Source organism: Octopus sinensis, linkage group LG14, assembly GCF_006345805.1.
Source record: "Octopus sinensis linkage group LG14, ASM634580v1, whole genome shotgun sequence".
Classification (NCBI taxonomy): Eukaryota; Metazoa; Mollusca; class Cephalopoda; order Octopoda; family Octopodidae; genus Octopus; species Octopus sinensis.
Window position 1 is genome coordinate 41,575,508 of NC_043010.1, and position 17,847 is coordinate 41,593,354.

General features: G+C 38.4%; 1 protein-coding gene across 1 annotated transcript in view; it reads left to right on the forward strand.

The window, feature by feature from the left end:
* The window catches only part of LOC115219103 (insulin-like growth factor-binding protein-related protein 1), a 55,329-nt gene that overhangs the window by 26,212 nt on the left and 11,270 nt on the right, over positions 1-17,847 (forward strand). Inside the window, exon 2 of the mRNA XM_029789177.2 lies at positions 17,350-17,502. Within this exon, the coding sequence (XP_029645037.1) occupies positions 17,350-17,502 (153 nt within the window). The remainder of the gene's footprint in view (positions 1-17,349; positions 17,503-17,847) is intronic.

Here is a 17,847-nt window from a genome sequence, read left to right on the forward strand (position 1 = left end):
GAGATTTTTTAGAATAGTGTGTGTAGAAATCTGAGAATGCTGTGTGAACGCGAGGAAATATCAAGATCAAACCCACCTACACAATAATGTGGTGTCTGTTAGTTGGCTTCCTTTTCTTTCTCTTTCCTGTGTATGTGTGTGTGTGAGTGTGCATGCACATGTGTGCATGCGTGCATGTACGCACGTGTGTATGTGTGTGTGCATGCACATTAAGAAGGCTAATTCAAAACAGAAGCGAAAGGAGAGGAGGAAGAATATATGAAGAGATACTACTTTATTGCTGTGTATTATTCTTCAATTAGGTAGGTTGAAAATGGCGACAGAGTAGTCCTTAAAGCCCTTTGAGATTCCTCTAGGCAAGACGGATGCAGGAGCTAAGTGAAATAACTCAGAGTGGCCAGTGGCATGCATTTGATCTACATTTACTAGATGGCAATTAGCCTCTCAACATACATATTTTTTTAAAATTTCCATGCAAAAAATATATTTTTTTTATCATTTATTTTGAATCTGTATACAATGCCGGTGGCACACAAAAAGCACCATCCGAACATGGCTGATGCCAGCACCGCCTTGACTGGCTTCCGAGCCGGTGGCACACAAAAAGCACCATCCAAACGTGGCCGATGCCAGCGCCGCCTTGACTGGCTTCCATGCCAGTGGCACGTAAAAAGCACCAACTAATTGTGGCCGTTGCCAGCCTCGCCTGGCACCTGTGCTGGTGGCACATAAAAAGCACCCACAACACTCACAGAGTGGTTGGCGTTAGGAAGGGCATCCAGCTGTAGAAACACTGCCAGATCAGACTGGAGCCTGGTGCAGCCTTCTGGCTTCTCAGATCCCGGTCGAACCGTCCAACCCATACTAGCATGGAAAACGGACGTTAAACGATGATGATGATGATGAAGGAAGAATGAGTTCACAAATTATTTTGGATCAGTTATGAATTATTATGAAGTTACAAATAGAAATGATAGTTACTGATAGTTAATGATAGAAAACAGGAATAACATCATAACATCATGAAAGAAGTATTTTGGGTTGGAAATAAGTGACAGATACCTCAGAGTACAGTGAACCTATATTTTCATTCAAATATATATTTGCTAAACATCTCTGAACTAAGATAGATAGGATAATATGTTAAGAGGTTAAGGCAGGCTACATTTGAGAAAGGGAGATATTCTCAAGAATCAATAATTCTCCAAAATTGATATGCCATTCATAAAAGGACAGGCTTACTGTCTAGAGATAAGGACAGTTGTGGACATGTGTTTCTGGCTCTGTCACTGTCACAATTGCCCAACCTTCTCACCAATGGTCAAGGGACTTAGATTTATACAAAAAAAGGAGTAGAACACACTTATGGCCTAGGTGATTTGATTAATTTAAACAAAAATGAGCTAAGAGAAATATTAGTGTCCTGTTTGAACTTTTGCTAAAAGGGACCTAGGGAAGAAGGAGATAGTTTAGTACTGGGGTGGTGTTTTTATGAGGGAGAAATACAAAAAAAAAAAACATCTATACCTATTGGCTATGGTAAAAACAGCAGGGTAAAAGGATGGTATATATGTTAAACTATATACACTACCTTGTATATTGGTATATGAAAGAATATATATATATATACAAGGGAGAATTTTACTTAATTTTTTAATTGTTTCAAAAAGCAATGTAAAAGCTAGATTCTCATAAATTAACTTTAGAGGCCAATTTGGGTGTAGAATGAAGCCAGATGTTTTGTTGTGAAAGGCATGGGCTAATTTAGCTCCTTCAAGGAAACAGTTGATAAGTGAAGAAATAGTCAGCCTTCATCATTTTATTAACATCTCAAATTACTTAATTTTATTCTCATTCTTCATTCTGTTTTGCTTTTTCTTCCACCCACTGTTTGATTTTGTCTGTTTCTTTATTTTGTATCTTGATTATAATTTATTTTGTCTGCCACTTTATCTATGGGTTTAGTTTTATCTGCAGATTGCTGAAAATAACACACTGCTTTGGGTATTCATTCTCACATTGAGTAAAATGACAGTATGATCTAACAAAGGAATTGCTTCAAACAATCACCTGAACAAGCATACCTTACATCAAGGAGTTAGCAACTTCTTTGCCTCCATGGGCCGGATTGAGCATTAATGACAGATAGTGGGCTGGACGAAGGTCATGAAAGAATAATAATGGAAAATTACACAAGCTAAAATTTAATCTCAAGTGTTGACTATACTTAAAAATAATTTATATTAATCACAGATGAATGTAGTAATGGAAAAACATCATTTATTCAATTCAAGACATCGTTGTAATCATTTGTTTAAAAAATCTTAAAAATACTTAGTAGCCAAAAAATTAAAGGGAAACCTGATGTTTTTTGTTCCTTAAAAGCTTCTCAATATTAGACTTCAAACTTGTTGGTGCCAAGAGCAAAATATTATCAAGACGATTCTCGGTTAATCTTGTTTTCAAATTGTTCTTAGTTTGCTTCTATTTGAGGTCGACTTTGCCTTTCATCCTTTAGGGGTCAATAAAATTAAGTACCAGTTATGCAGTGGGGTCGATGTAATTGACTTAATCCGTTTGTCTGTCCTTGGTTGTCCTCTCTATGTTTAGCCCCTTGTGGGTAATAAAGAAACATATTTGGAAAATAATTGCTCACACTGATAAGTGCTTCCAAACAAAAATGCCAAATGTTTTTCATGATTCACTAAGTTGGTATCAGATTAATAGCCTTCACAACAATATCCATAGCAAGTTGTTTCCAAATTCCTGGCAAAGTGAATTGTATCATAGCGCTGTTTTTCTCACAGACAGTGCCCAACTGACCCTACTATGCTGTATATTTGACAAACTCAAAAACAAATAATGTGCATAGGTGCAGGAGTGGCTGTGTGATAAGTAGCTTGTTTACCAACCACATGGTTCCGGGTTCAATCCCACTGCATGGCACCTTGGGCAAGTGTCTTCTACTATAGCCTCGGGCCGACCAAAGCCTTGTGAGTGGATTTGGTAGACGGAAACTGAAAGAAACCCATCGTATATATGTATATATATATATATATATATACATGCGTGTGTGTGTTTGTGTGTCTGTGTTTGTCCCCCTAGAATTGCTTGACAACCGATGCTGGTGTGTTTTTGTCCCCGTTTCTTAGCGGTTCAGCAAAAGAGACCGATAGAATAAGTACTGGGCTTACAAAAAGAATAAGTCATGGGGTTGAGTTGCTTGATTAAAGGTGGTGTTCCAGCATGGCCACAGTCAAATGACTGAAACAAGTAAAAGAGTAAAGGGTAAAGTAGTTTCAGCAGTAATATGAAATAGATATTGGTCAGAATTTCTGGCCATGAAATTTCAGTTGCTTGATCAAGTGAATTATCAATTTCATTGAATTCATATGCAAGTGACTGAGTATTCCACAGGCATGTGCATCCATAGCCTAATTCTTGAGTGGAACCAGTGTAACACAATATGACAGGGCTGGACCTTTGAATTACAAATTCAGTCTATTTGTTATGTTACTATATAGTTCCTGACTGCTCAGTTTCACTTACAACAGAAGGATCAATGTAAGCCTATACAAAATGAATCTTGCCCAAAATGCCACATACTGAGATTAAAAACCTAATGAGTCCTAATGATTGCAAAGTAACTTCTTAACCATTTGGCCATTCTGTGCTGACAGTTCTAGATATACTAGATATACTTTTAGAAAACATCTGGAATGTATTTGATTAGAAGTCTGCTTGGTTAGAACTGAATTAGGGATAAACAACAGAAATATAGGAGGAGATGGGATGATGGAGTTAGAAGAGAAATGGCATGAGAGAAGATAAAGAAACTGAGAGAAGCCAGTGCTAAGGAATGTAGAATAATGAGATTGGCAGATTGGCTGACAAGTAAAGGAGGAGGAAGATAGACATAGAACCATAAAGGAAGTGAAGAAAATGAAGAGGGCTGCATTAGGGAAATATGTATGTGTGTGTGTGTGTGTGTGTGTGTTTGTGTGTGCGTGTGTGTATGTATGTGTGTGTGTGTGTTTGTGTGTGTGTAAGTATGTATGTATGTGTGCGTGTGCATGTGTATGTATGTATGTATGTGTGTGTGTGTGTGTGTGTGTGTTTGTATGCATGTATGTGTATTTGTATGCATGCATGTATATATATGTCATTGTTTAGTTTTATTTCAAGATTTCTTGCCAACAGAGGAACAGCTGATTTCTAACCTAGATCCAAGGTCCCTTCATTGGAACTTCAACATCAGCTGGGTATTTTTGTATGTATGTATGTATGTATGTATGTATGTATGTATGTACAATGTATCTGAAGATATTATGCAAATCAGTTTTTTTTTTTAATAAAATGAATGTACATGTACAAAGGAAGCTGAAATTTTAGGATCTTGGTAAAAATGCTCTTTCTTAATTGTGGCTAAAATTTGTCATACATTTGATCTGTTTTTTTTTTTTGTGAGTAATTGAGAATTTACTGAAATTGGCTGTCTGAAGTTATTATGCAAATGTTGGAATTGTTATTTGCTCTGCATATCAGGACAATTAAAATATATGAACCCATTATGGATTTTTTACTAATTCAAAGAACAATGTTTCAATATATACTTGAAACAATTTACATGTATCAGGTACTTGGTTGATATTTCCTTTTCCTGGATTGCAAATGCATACCCTTCAAAGTGGGTGGTAGTAATCTGGCTATTGGTCCATGATAAACTGCTTTGATGATCAATGTTACTATCATCACGGAGCTTTCTACTAACATAGCCATGAATAATCTTCTGCTCATATAGCCTCATTCTTTCATTTGATGATATGTTGTGGTAGAGTTGCAAAACTTCTTTGGACATGTATTCCAGGTTATTAGACAAAGAATGTTGCTCAAGGAGCTGCCTTCCAAGTCTTATGATGTTATCAGCCTCATGTATGCAAACTTGGTCAAAGGATGCACTTCAACACTTGGTAGTTAAAAGATGTTGCCGAAGGAATATGATGCAACATTCAAAGGCATTTTGGATCAATGTTAAGCCTCAGCCACTTTGTTTTCACTTTAGGTAGAGGTGGTGTACCACATTGTTTATGTGGAAATTATGTGTGCTTGTTAGTATTTTTCGGGTTTTCACAGGTATGTATATATGTTTGTATGCATATATGTATGTTTGTATATATATAAAGTTAATCCAAACAAGAAAACCCAAAAAACACAACGCGAGGACATGGAACAAATATAGTATTATTGGACGCTCAGGAAAGAAGGGAAGAAGGAGGATTTAACGTTTCGAGCGGAGCTCTTCGTCGGAAAAATAGGAGAAGGAAAGATCCCGAGAAGGGAAGACAGAGGGAAAAAATCGCCAACGGTACACACGAGGTCACAATATATATATATATATATATATATATATATATATATATATATATATGCATGTGTGTGTGTGTGTGTGTTTCTGTATGTATGTACATATGTATGTGTGTGTTTATATATGCATGCATGTAGGAGGAGTTAGCTAACAATGCCACAAACAAACACACACCGATTTTCCACATGAAATAGACATATACATGCATATATATATATATATATATATATATATATAGATATATATACAGATATATATATATATATATATATATATAGATATATATACAGATATATATATATAATATATATATATAAGTTCAGCAAAAATTTAGATTCAGTTGAATATGGTAACTTAAGTTAGATGCACCAGAATTTAGTATGCTATTATCCATATAATTCAAAATGGGGGTGATTATAATTAAAATAATCAACAAGGATATCCAGAGGTAATGCAGTATGATGGTTAATGGAATAACTGTAAAAATGAATCTTTTAAATGCAAGCATATAGATATACATATGTTTATATATATATATACATATATATATAAATATATGTGTATGTATGTTTGTATATATATTAGTATATATGTATATATATATATGTGTGTGCCCCCGTGCCGGTGGCACGTAAAAGCACCATCCGTTCGTGGCCGTTTGCCAGCTCCGTCTGGCACCTGTGCGGGTGGCACGTAAAAAGCACACACTACACTCACGGAGTGGTTGGCATTAGGAAGGGCATCCAGCCATAGAAACACTGCCAGATCAGACTGGGCCTAATGCAGCCTTCTGGCTTCACAGACCCCAGTTGAACCATCCAACGCATGCTAGCATGGAAAGCGGACGCTAAATGATGATGATGATGATGTGTATGTATATATATATATATATATATATTATATATATATATATATATATATATATATATATATATATATAAAACGAAATATTGCCACAGTGTTTAGGCATAAACAAAGTTTAGGTTAGTTAAAAAATATTTGTGTCATATTTCAACTGCTAAACGACAAATTCACTAGTTACCATTGAGATAAAATGTTTTGTCTACAGTAAATGCAGTGAATTTGCCTTTTAGCAGTTGAAATATGTCATAAACATATTTTGACTAACCTAAACTTTGCACATAATATATATATATAAATATATATATATAGGCGCAGAGGTGGCTGTGTGGTAAGTAGCTTGCTAACCAACCACACGGTTGCGGGTTCAGTCCCACTGCGTGGCATCTTGGGCAAGTGTCTTCTGCTATAGCCCCGGGCCGACCAATGCCTTGTGAGTGGATTTGGTAGACGGAAACTGAAAGAAGCCTGTCGTATATATGTATATATATATATATATGTATGTGCGTGTATGTATGTGTGTCTGTGTTTGTCCCCCTAGCATTGCTTGACAACCGATGCTGGTGTGTTTAGGTCCCTGTCACTTAGCGGTTCGGCAAAAAGAGACCGATAGAATAAGTACTAAAAGGCGGTGCTCCAGCATGGCCGCAGTCAAATGACTGAAACAAGTAAAAGAGTAAAAAGAGTAAAGAGTATATATATACACACACACACATACATATGTATGTATGCATGTATGTACATCAAATAACTCATTTTTTTAATGGTCGAACTTGATGTAGATAAAAGTGTTGATAACAGCATGTAGAATATTATTTTTTATTTTATTAGTTTTATTATTTTATTTGTTTCAGTCATTTTACTGCAGCCATGCTGGATCACTACCTTTAGTGAAATAAATTGACCCCAGGACTTATTCTTAGTAAGCCTAGTACTTATTCTATCAGTCTCTTTTATCGAACCACTAAATTTAGGGGGACTTCTGTTGTCAAGTGATGGTGGGGGGGGGGACAAATACACACAAATATATGCATATATATACATATATATATATATATATATGTGTGTAGAAAAATACAAATATACGATTGGCTTCTTTCAGTATCTGTCTACCCAATCCACTCACAAGGCTTTGTAAGAAGGCTTAGCAAGAAGACACTTGCCCAAGGTGCCACACAGTGGGACTGAACCCAGAACCATGTGGTTGGGAAGCAAGCTTTTTACTACATAGCCACTCCAATATGTAGAATATTGGGTTTAAAATTTCTTGGATAGAAAAAAATAAAAAAATGTTTGTGGGACTGAAACCTATATCTTCTGTAAACACATGTGCTTCAATTAAATCAAACCAACACTTTAAATTTTCACCATTCCTTTTAGCAGCTGTATTCTTTCTAATGAGGATTGTATGTTGTTGTAACACCATAAGAATTCTAAATATAAAATAAATCATTTTCAATGGTGAAACTCAAACTAGATAAAACTATAGTTACTAGCATATAGAATATTAGATTTAAAAACCTCTTGAATGGAAAATTGTCAAAGGCTGAGCATGGGACTCAGACCTACATCTATGAACATATGTGATACTATTATACCCAAGAAATCCTTCGAATATTCCCCATTCATTTTGAAGCTTTATTCTAATATTCTTATGATGTAAGCAACATCCAGTTCTCACTGGTAAGAATAAAGCTTCTATTATTCGAAGCGTTACTTTGGTATAATTATAGCATATTTGTTGTGTTCAGAAGTTAAAGTATGAAAGAACGAGCAGGTTTCTTGTTGCAGAGAAGGTATGTGACTACTTCATACTATACAAAAGTGTGTAGGAGTAATTGGGTGGTGCTTGGATAGAGAGATAAAGATGGTAGTGACAAGGTTAGGGCTAGCTAACAGTGCCCAAGAAAGTGACTAAAAGAGACAGTGTGGGTGAAAGAAGATGGTGGGTGGGTATACTTTGCAAAAGTGTATGGGAAGAGTTGAAGATGGTTAAAGATGAAATAGGGGAGGTGTGATGAAGACACTGAATGGGTGAATGTTAAATAAGGGTGAAGGGGTGGTGAATGATTAATAAGAGTTGGTGAGAAGGTAGAAGAGACAGTTCTGAAAGAGTTAAGAGCAGCAAAATAAAAATATTACAGTAGACTAGAGACAGAATTAGAGAAAGTGAGATGTGGAACTGGTTGTTGGAATGTGTGTGCGAGAAGTGAAATGTAGTTTGGCAGTGAGCAAGAGACATATGGTGATAAGAATGAATCAACAGGAAGTGGTTCAGCTGTGACACATCTAAGTACACGCATACATAGATGCATCATCATCATCATTACTGTAGTGGAGACACTTGTGGTTAGAGCAGTGGACTCGCGGTCGAGGGATCGCGGGTTCGAATCTCAGACCAGGTGATGTGTATGTTTATGAGCGAAACACCTAAGCTCCACACGGCTCCGGCAGAAGGTAATGGCAAACTTCTGCTGATACTTTCACCACAACTTTCTTTCACTCTTTCCTCCTGCACCTTGCAGCTCACCTGCGACGGACAGGGCAAAAGATCGCTCGATCTCAATTTTCAGTACGAATACGGACCGTGAAAGCGTGGCCCATCGATCCTTTCCGAATAACTCCCTATCCTGCTTCCTCTGAAGACTGTGATTATCAGAATGACTTCCAAAATATCAAATGAAGCGTTATTGACAGGTGCCATCTTCCCTGGAACTCATTATTTCCAGCTGTCTCCACAAGAGACTACATATACTTTACCAGCCTGCAATATATATCAACAAGAAGAATGGATTATCTTATTATTACCACCAGAGATATGCCCTGTTAATGAACTTGAAGCCACTGATAGTTGACAATTGAGATATACCACTTTATGCAAGGCAGCCCCTCTCATAAGCATAGGCTATTTCATCCTTCCACCCATATATATTTCTTTACTGCCCACAAAGGGCTAAATATAGAGGGGACAAACAAGGACAAACAAAGGGATTAAGTCAATTACATCGACCCCAGTACGGATGATAGGCAAAGTCGACTTTGGCGGAATTTGAACTCAGAACGTAACGACAGACGAAATACCACTAATCATTTCATCCGGCGCATTAACGTTTCTGCCAGCTTGCCGCCATATAGACAACAGCCACATTTATGTTAATCTAATGCTGTTGATGTGTTGGTGCTCGACAGGGCAACTACTGGGCTACAGGCCCATGGCATCAGCCAACCCAGACATGTGTGGTACCAGGTGCACAGGACTGATGTCACTGAGTGCACTGTGCAGCAGCTTTCCACCATTTCATCCGAGCACATAGGCCTCAAAATAAAGAAAAGAACTTAATGCTATCTCTGTAGTTTTAACACCACATTATCTGAACTAACAAATATAGGTCTAGCATCTGGAAGCCATTCTGAGTTTGTCTCAAATCATATTAATAGTTATTATAGGCGTAGGAGTGGCTGTGTGGTAAGTAGCTTGCTTACAAACCACATGGTTCAGTCCCACTACGGGGCACCTTGGGCAAGTGTCTTCTACTATAGCCTCGGGCCAACCAAAGCCTTGTGAATGGATTTGGTAGACGGAAGCTGAAAGAAGCCCACCATATATATGTATGTGTGTGTGTGTGTGTGTTTGTGTGTCTGTGTTTGTCCCCCCAAAATCGCTTGACAATCGATGCTGGTGTGTTTATGTCCCCGTAACTTTGCGGTTCAGCAAAAGAGACTGATAGAATAAGTACTAGGCTTCCAAAGAGTAAGTCCTGGGGTCAATTTGCTCGACTAAAGGCGGTGCTCCAGCATGGCCACAGTCAAATGACTGAAACAAGTAAAAGAATAAAAGAAAAAGAATAGTTGAGTGAGAGAACTGTAATGTGGGGAAATAATAAACAGTTCACCTACCTTCTTGTAGTTTTGCCATTTAGTTGTACTCAATCCAAAATTTGTGCCCAGCCTGTGCACCTAACGATAGCAGCCACTAGTACTCGTCCCTGTCAGCCTGCTTGCTTCACATCCATTTGCTGTGAGCAACCAAGGCCAAAAAGGATGACCCCTGGTTTTCCTTCCATCACTTTCCCTCTCACCCTTCCTGTTCCAGTCAAACCCTTTAACTGTTAATGTCACAGCCCTTTTCTTCCGGTTCATCCCTACATTAATCTCAAGGTATCTTGTAAGATGGGCTTGTATCACAAGCTCATAGAACATATTAATATATATATATATATATATATTATATATATATATAATATGAGGGAGTAAAACTCCAAACTAACAGGGAAAAATTCAATATATATTAATTATATATATTATTTGTTATTTATGTATTGGTTTATGTCTATCACTGTTTGAGTTACATAATAGTGGTTTTATCTCTCATTCATATTATATATATATATATATATAAAAAGCACCCAGTGACGGAAGTTGTTATATATATATATATATAACAACTTCCGTCACTTTCCAGGAGGAAAAACTAGAAGTAGTTGATAGCTTCCGTTATCTAGGTGACCAAGTCAGTAGTGGGGGTGGGTGCGTTGAAAGTGTAACTGCTAGAATAAGAATAGCCTGGGCAAAGTTTAGGGAGCTCTTACCTCTGCTGGTGACTAAAGGCCTCTCGCTCAGAGTAAAAGGCAGACTGTATGATGCATGTGTACGAACAGCCGTGCTACATGGCAGTGAAACATGGGCCGTGACTGCTGAGGACATGCGTAAGCTCGCGAGGAATGAAGCCAGTATGCTCCGATGGATGTGTAATGTCAGTGTACATACTCGACAGAGCGTTAGTACCTTGAGAGAAATGTTGTACCTGAGAAGCATCAGTTGTGGTGTGCAAGAAAGACGATTGCGCTGGTATGGTCATGTGGCGAGAATAGATGAAGATAGGTGTGTGAGAAAGTGCCAATCCCTAGCAGTTGAGGGAACCCGTGGAAGAGGTAGACCCAAGAAAACCTGCGACGAGGTGGTGAAGCACGACCTTCGAACTTTAGGCCTCACTGAGGAAATGACCAGCGACCGAGACCTTTGGAAATATGCTGTACGTGAGAAGACCAGGCAGGACAAGTGAGCCCAGCCCACTTATGCATGCCTTTCCTCCCTTGGACACAAAGACCTGTTGAGGCAAGCGAAGTCGATATCGAACCTCATCCGATGACAGGCACCCATGCCAACCCCCTTGCTTGCGAAGACATGTTGGGGCAAGTGAAATCGAATCGAAATCGAAATTGAACCAATCCTATGACTGGCACCCGGCAGATGCCAGGACCCCAGGACTGGTGGTACATAAAAAGCACTATCTGAATCGTGGCCGATGCCAGCGCCGCCTCGACTGGCTTCCGTGCCGGTGGCACGTAAATTACACCAATCCGACTTTGACCGTTGCCAGCCTCGCCTGGCACCTGTGCGGATGGCATGTAAAAAGCACCCACTACACTCACGGAGTGGTTGGCGTTAGGAAGGGCATCCAGCTGTAGAAACATTGCCAGATAAGACTGGAGCCTGGTGCAGCCTTCTGGCTTCCCAGATCTCCGGTCGAACCGTCCAACCCATGCTAGCATGGAGAACGGACGTTAAACGATGATGATGATGATGATGATGATAACACTTCTCTGAGAAGATTACAAAAATTCTGTTGATATGCATTTTCACCCATTTTGTTTATATAACACAATCAGCTCAGCAACATCTAACCACTTATGTCTGTGTGCATGTGTGTGTGTGTGCGTGCGCGTGTGCATGTGCGTGTGGGTGTGGGCTTGTGTGTGGGCAGGTGGGGAAAAGTGGTTAGAAGTTTCTGAAAAGGTAATGTTATATAAACAAAAAGGAGTGAAGATGCATAATATTAAGAGATCTATTGTAACAAGTGACAATTATTTGGTAGCCACAATAAAACTCCGAGTTACGGATGTTGGGGGCAGAAACCCACGCTGCTATCTCTTCAGTTATCCGGCCATCGAAAAAGGGCTTTTTGATGGCCGGATAACTGAAGAGATGGCAGCATGGGATTCTGCCCTGACATTCGTAACTCGGAGTCTTATCATGGCTACCAAATAATTGTCACATATTATATTTACAGATATATATATATATATATATATATATATACAAATATACCACAGGCTTCTTACAGTTTCTGTTTACCAAATCCACTCACAAGACTTGGGTTGGCTTGAGGCTATAGTAGACACTTGCCAAAGGTACCGCACAGTGGGATTGAACACAGAACCGCATGGTTGAGAAGTAAAATTATTAATCTGTTATTAAACATCTGTTTTTTTATAAACATAAATCTATCCTCAAATATCTTATGCACTCTATACATACGTGTATTCATATATGATATGTATGTGTGTGTGTATAAATTTATCTATAAATATGTTTGTATACATGTCTGTCTCTGTAGAGTGATATGTGTCTAATTATATACCCCAAGTCACGGAGGTCATCAACCTGTAAAGATAGAAAAACAAATTCTAAGAATGGCCCTCCACCACTTTTAGCCTCCTCTTTCTTCACCCTCGGCCACTGCATGAAATGTTTCCTTTCTCATACTTGAAAACTTAGGCTTACTTTTGCTGTTTCCTTCTTTTATATAATTAATTAGATCTGGTATGACTAACAAACAGGAAGGCTACTCACAGGTCTGCAGTTCTTTGAAACTAGCCAATGCTAACCACACTCAAATCTCCCCTTTGGTATCTCAATTTGTTTCTCAGTTTGACACAGTCTTTATTTTTCCCCACCCCCATTACACTTTCTATCTTTAAGTCTCTGTAAACTTCTGTAAACTTCTCTTTCTAACTCACTTCTATCTTTTTCTGTCTATCATCCTTTTTTTATACACTTTATTTCTTCCTCTGCTTTGCTGTTTTTTTTCTTCTTTTGTCTTTTTCTCTTTCATGACAGACTCTGATCCCAAATTCTCTACTTTACTGTGTCTATCTATCTACCCATCTGTCTGTCTGTCTATCTACATCTACACACACACACACACACATCATTCCTATCTAAACTTTCACCGTGTGCAAACCTAACAGGCCAGATACCTATTTCTTTACCACCCATAAGGGGCTAAACACAGAGGGGACAAACAAGGACAGACGAACGGATTAAGTCAATTACATCGACCCCAGTGCGTAACTGGTACTTAATTTATCGACCCTGAAAGGATGAAAGGCTAAGTCGAACTCGGCAGAATTTGAACTCAGAACGTAACGGCAGACGAAATACGGCTATGCATTTCACCTGGTGTGCTAACGTTTCTGCCAGCTTGCCACCTTTATCTAACAAGCCAGATACCATTATTTGAGAAGACAAGAAAATGTATGTACCGTGGATGATGCAAGCTGCCTTGCTGCTGTGAATATCTCTTTCTTCTACTGAGGTCAAACAAACGACCATTATCTCCACACTCAGGCTGGTGACTGATCCTGAATTTTTATCTACACCAATTTATATTTGTAGTTAGGGTGTTCTGCGTCTAAAACAGTTTTTCAAGTGGTGTCATATGAAATTGTCACCCATAATTACGTCCCTAGTATCGATCTATTGCATTTCAATGTTTTAGGGTTAGGATTAGTTAGGGTTAGGGTCAGGGTTAGGGGTGGGGGGAAGGGTATCTTTTTTCTTCACAAATGTAAATAAACCCAATCTGTTTCTTAAACGAGGGACATATTCATACGACACAGAATGTTTTTTACCTCAACAGACGTCAGTGATTGGTTGAAATTACAGAAATTGAAGAAAAAACAACAACAAATATCTTACAAACTATAGAATTTTCTCAATAAAGCCAAGAAAAAAGATGTTTTATAAACACATTCTACCAGTATACGAAGTTTAAAAGTGTTTAGTTACGTGGAAATTATTTTAAAAAACTGCCCGTCAAACCGAAAAGATCCTGACTATTTGTGTATAAAGTATACAAGTGACCCTGAAAAAACTTTCTGTGATTAAAGTGGCCCGCAATATAATTCGAGTTGGCCAGGCGTGCTCTAAACAAAATTCTACTGAACACGATCTCTTCTTGAAGAGAGGAGTTATCTCCCTTCGACCAGTTCGAGTTGCATCTGGACCAGGTCAACACACACGCTTTTTGTTTACTGAGATCTGTCCCCAAATTTTTGCCACAATGTGAACTCTGCATGTGGCAACAAACAACAAATTATGTTTACTATTCATGTAGGCCATAGAAGGTTTTGCACCCAGAATGCAAACGGCGGATCTTTTCGGTTTGAACGGCAGTTTTTAAAAATAATTTCCATGTAACTAAAAGCACTTTTAAACTTCGTATACTGGTAGAATGTGTTTATAAAAACATCTTTTTCTCTTGGCTTTATTGAGAAAATTCTATAGTGTGTAAGATATTTGTTGTTGTTGTTTTTTTCTTCAATTTCTGCAATTTCAACCAATCAATGACGTCTATTGAGGTGAAAACATTCTGTGCCGTATGAATATGCCACTTGTTTAAGAAACAGATTGGGTTTAGACTAACCTGAAGCTGGACATCAGTCATCTACGACCTATCATCATCATCATCGTTTAACGTCCGTTTTCCATGCTGGTGGCACGTAAAAGCACCTGCTACACTCTCGGAGTGGTTGACGTTCAGAAGGGTATCCAGCTGTAGAAACTGCCAGATCAGATTGGTGTCTGGTCTGCCAGACCTCAGTCAAATCGTCCAACCCATGCTAGCATGGAAAGCAGACGTTAAATGATGAGTTGCAGTTATTGTAGCATTTGAAGACTGTCTTGGTTATAGTGTTACAACAGGCACCTACTGTTACTGCTAGATTACATTTTTTACTATTATCCAAAATATCTATTGTAACTAATGGGACAACTTGTCAAACGGTTACAATAGTATAACAAGTTATTTACTGTCATTTTGATGCTAGAACTGAATCTATGCTTACATTAGGATGTAATAGAATGAGACCATAACCTATGGCCTATGCCTATGCCAGGACCGTAACCAGCCCGCTTGTGCGTACCTTTTCCTTCTTTGGTCACTAAACTCTACTTGCGAAGACCTGTTAAGGCAAGTGAAATCAAAATCAAAATCAAAATCAGTTCGATGACTGGCATCTGTGCTAGCGGGGTGCAAAGAGCACCATACGAGTGTGTTCATTGACAGAGTGGCTATTTGAGTATGACTGTTACTAGTGTCGCCTTCCTGGTATCTATGCCTGTGCTAGTAGGGTGCCAAGAGCACCATCCGAGTGTGATCATTGCCAGAGCAGCCAATTGGCTTCCGTACCCGTGGCAGGTAAAAGGGCACCATTCGAGCATGATCGTTACCAACGTCGCTTCATTGGCACCTGTGCCAGTGGCATGTGTAAAAAGATTCGAGCGAGGTCATTACCAGTACCACCTGACTGGCCTCCGTGCCAGTGGCACGTAAAAGGCACCCACTACACTCTTGGAGTGGCTGGTGTTAGGAAGGGCATCCAGCTATAGAAACTCTGCCAGATCAAGATTGGAGCCTGGTGCAGCCATCTGGTTCGCCAGCCCTCAGTCAAAATCGTCCAACCCATGCTAGCATGGAAAGCGGACATTAAACGATGATGATGATGATGATGATGATGATACATAATCCTACAAAATATGAATAATGATACAATGTTGCATGTACTGTTACTATGGGTTTTACATCTATACCAGCTGTTATTAATGTTACCGTTTATTTGAATGTTACAAGACCATTATGAGTAATGTTTCAAATATATTAGTGCTCTAAGACATACTATTACTGCAATATTAAAACGTCAACTCTGCTACTGATGTAGTTGAACTACATATTTGCCCTTACTGTTACAATGCACCTGCTGTTAACATGATTTAACTACTATTTTCGTATCTCTGTAACATTAGAACCTGTGTGTTATTACCATGGTGCCCCGACATGTCTGCTGTTCTTGTGGTGTTGAACTTGCCTGCTTTTATTATAACGACATATGTGACATATTTGTCAGGCTGGAATTATAATACAGCACAGCTATTTATTGACTTTATTAAAATATATTTCACAACAGTGCAACTGTGTCCAGTTTCTGTGGCTGAAGAGATAACCATTTCAGAGAGAACCACTCTGAAATGCATAGATTCCATGGTCTGGTCAAGTAGTGCTGTGGGCTGATTTGGTGTGTTTATACCCATTTGTTTACAGTAAGAAATTTTCTCCCTTACAAAATACAGTGAATGGCTTTCTTAAGGGATTGAATATGCCTCAAGCATATTTGAACTGGTAACAAGTCTGTACATATTTATACACATCACTGCTTGGTGCTGTCATTCCATAGTATATTGCACTGTATAGTCATTATTGCTTTAGGTTACAGAATACTTGGTACTTTCATTGTGGTAAACCTTCTATGTCAGCATTTTGCATGAAACACTTACTTGTACTTGTACTTGTGGCGACATTCACCTTGGGTAGGTTGAGTCGGCTTCTTCTACTCGTGGAAGAAGTTTCGTGGGAATGTGTGGATTTCACAAGCGGTCCCCAACAATTCCGCATGTAGAGACATCTTGTTTGCCGCAGATTGTCCACAGACGCAGAGACAGAACGACCGAGGAGCCGCTGGTTGCCGAGGTGAAAATCCTCGGAGTGTCTACCTCGGCAACCAGCACTTATGTGTGAAAATTATCAAATGACTCTTCTGATACTATATGCAAATAAAATACTTTTGATCTTCATCCTAGAATGTTTGAAACCATTCCTTGAACAAGAAATAGCTAAAGAACAGATTGGCTTTAGAAGTGGATATGGTACAAGAGCACACAACCATACAACTTTCTTTTGCTACATTGACCACTTGCTGAATGTAAACCTGTTTGACGAGCCTAATGAGGTGTTTTGGGAGGCTAAGATTAGACATGATGCACCACATGTGGCCATATTTTGCACAGCCAAAAAGTTCTTTTATAAAATATTGGCTGAAGGTTCTAATTTTAATATGAACACTTTAAAATGAGAAGTTTTATATCAGAATCAGAGACTATCTAAGTTGGATTTGTATCAAAGGGTTTAAATATATTGTATTTGTTACTAGACATATATTATGTAAATTGGACTTTATTAATGTGATATTATAATGCATACCTTCTAAATTTATTTTTTCTTCTAGATCCCTCTCCTGCTGTTATCAAAAGTGGACCTGAACACACATCTAACAGAACTGGTGGTATTGTTGTACTCTCATGTGAAGTAATGGGAAATCCTGTTCCAAATGTTATTTGGATGAAAACCAATGTGAACAACAAAACCATTCAAGTACCTGGTATGTTTGCTACCATTTAAAATCCCTATCTTTGCTTTTATTTTATTTTTAGGTCTAAACATTTCCTTCTCATCTAAATTTTTTCAAGTACAGAGACTCTATGGCAGTGTTGTCCAACTGGCCATACAATCCTCACCCAAGTTGAGTCAGGGCATAATTCTGAAAAGGTTACTAAGATAATATCCTTTACTTTTGTAATATTTCATAAAATGCACAATGTTCATGAATACATTATACAATAAGCCTTAAGCAAAAATTCTACAATACATTATTTACTGCAAACAAATTCTGGAAAATGCACCTTACTGAAATATCAAAAAGGGCTGAGGAATTACTGAGCTTCTG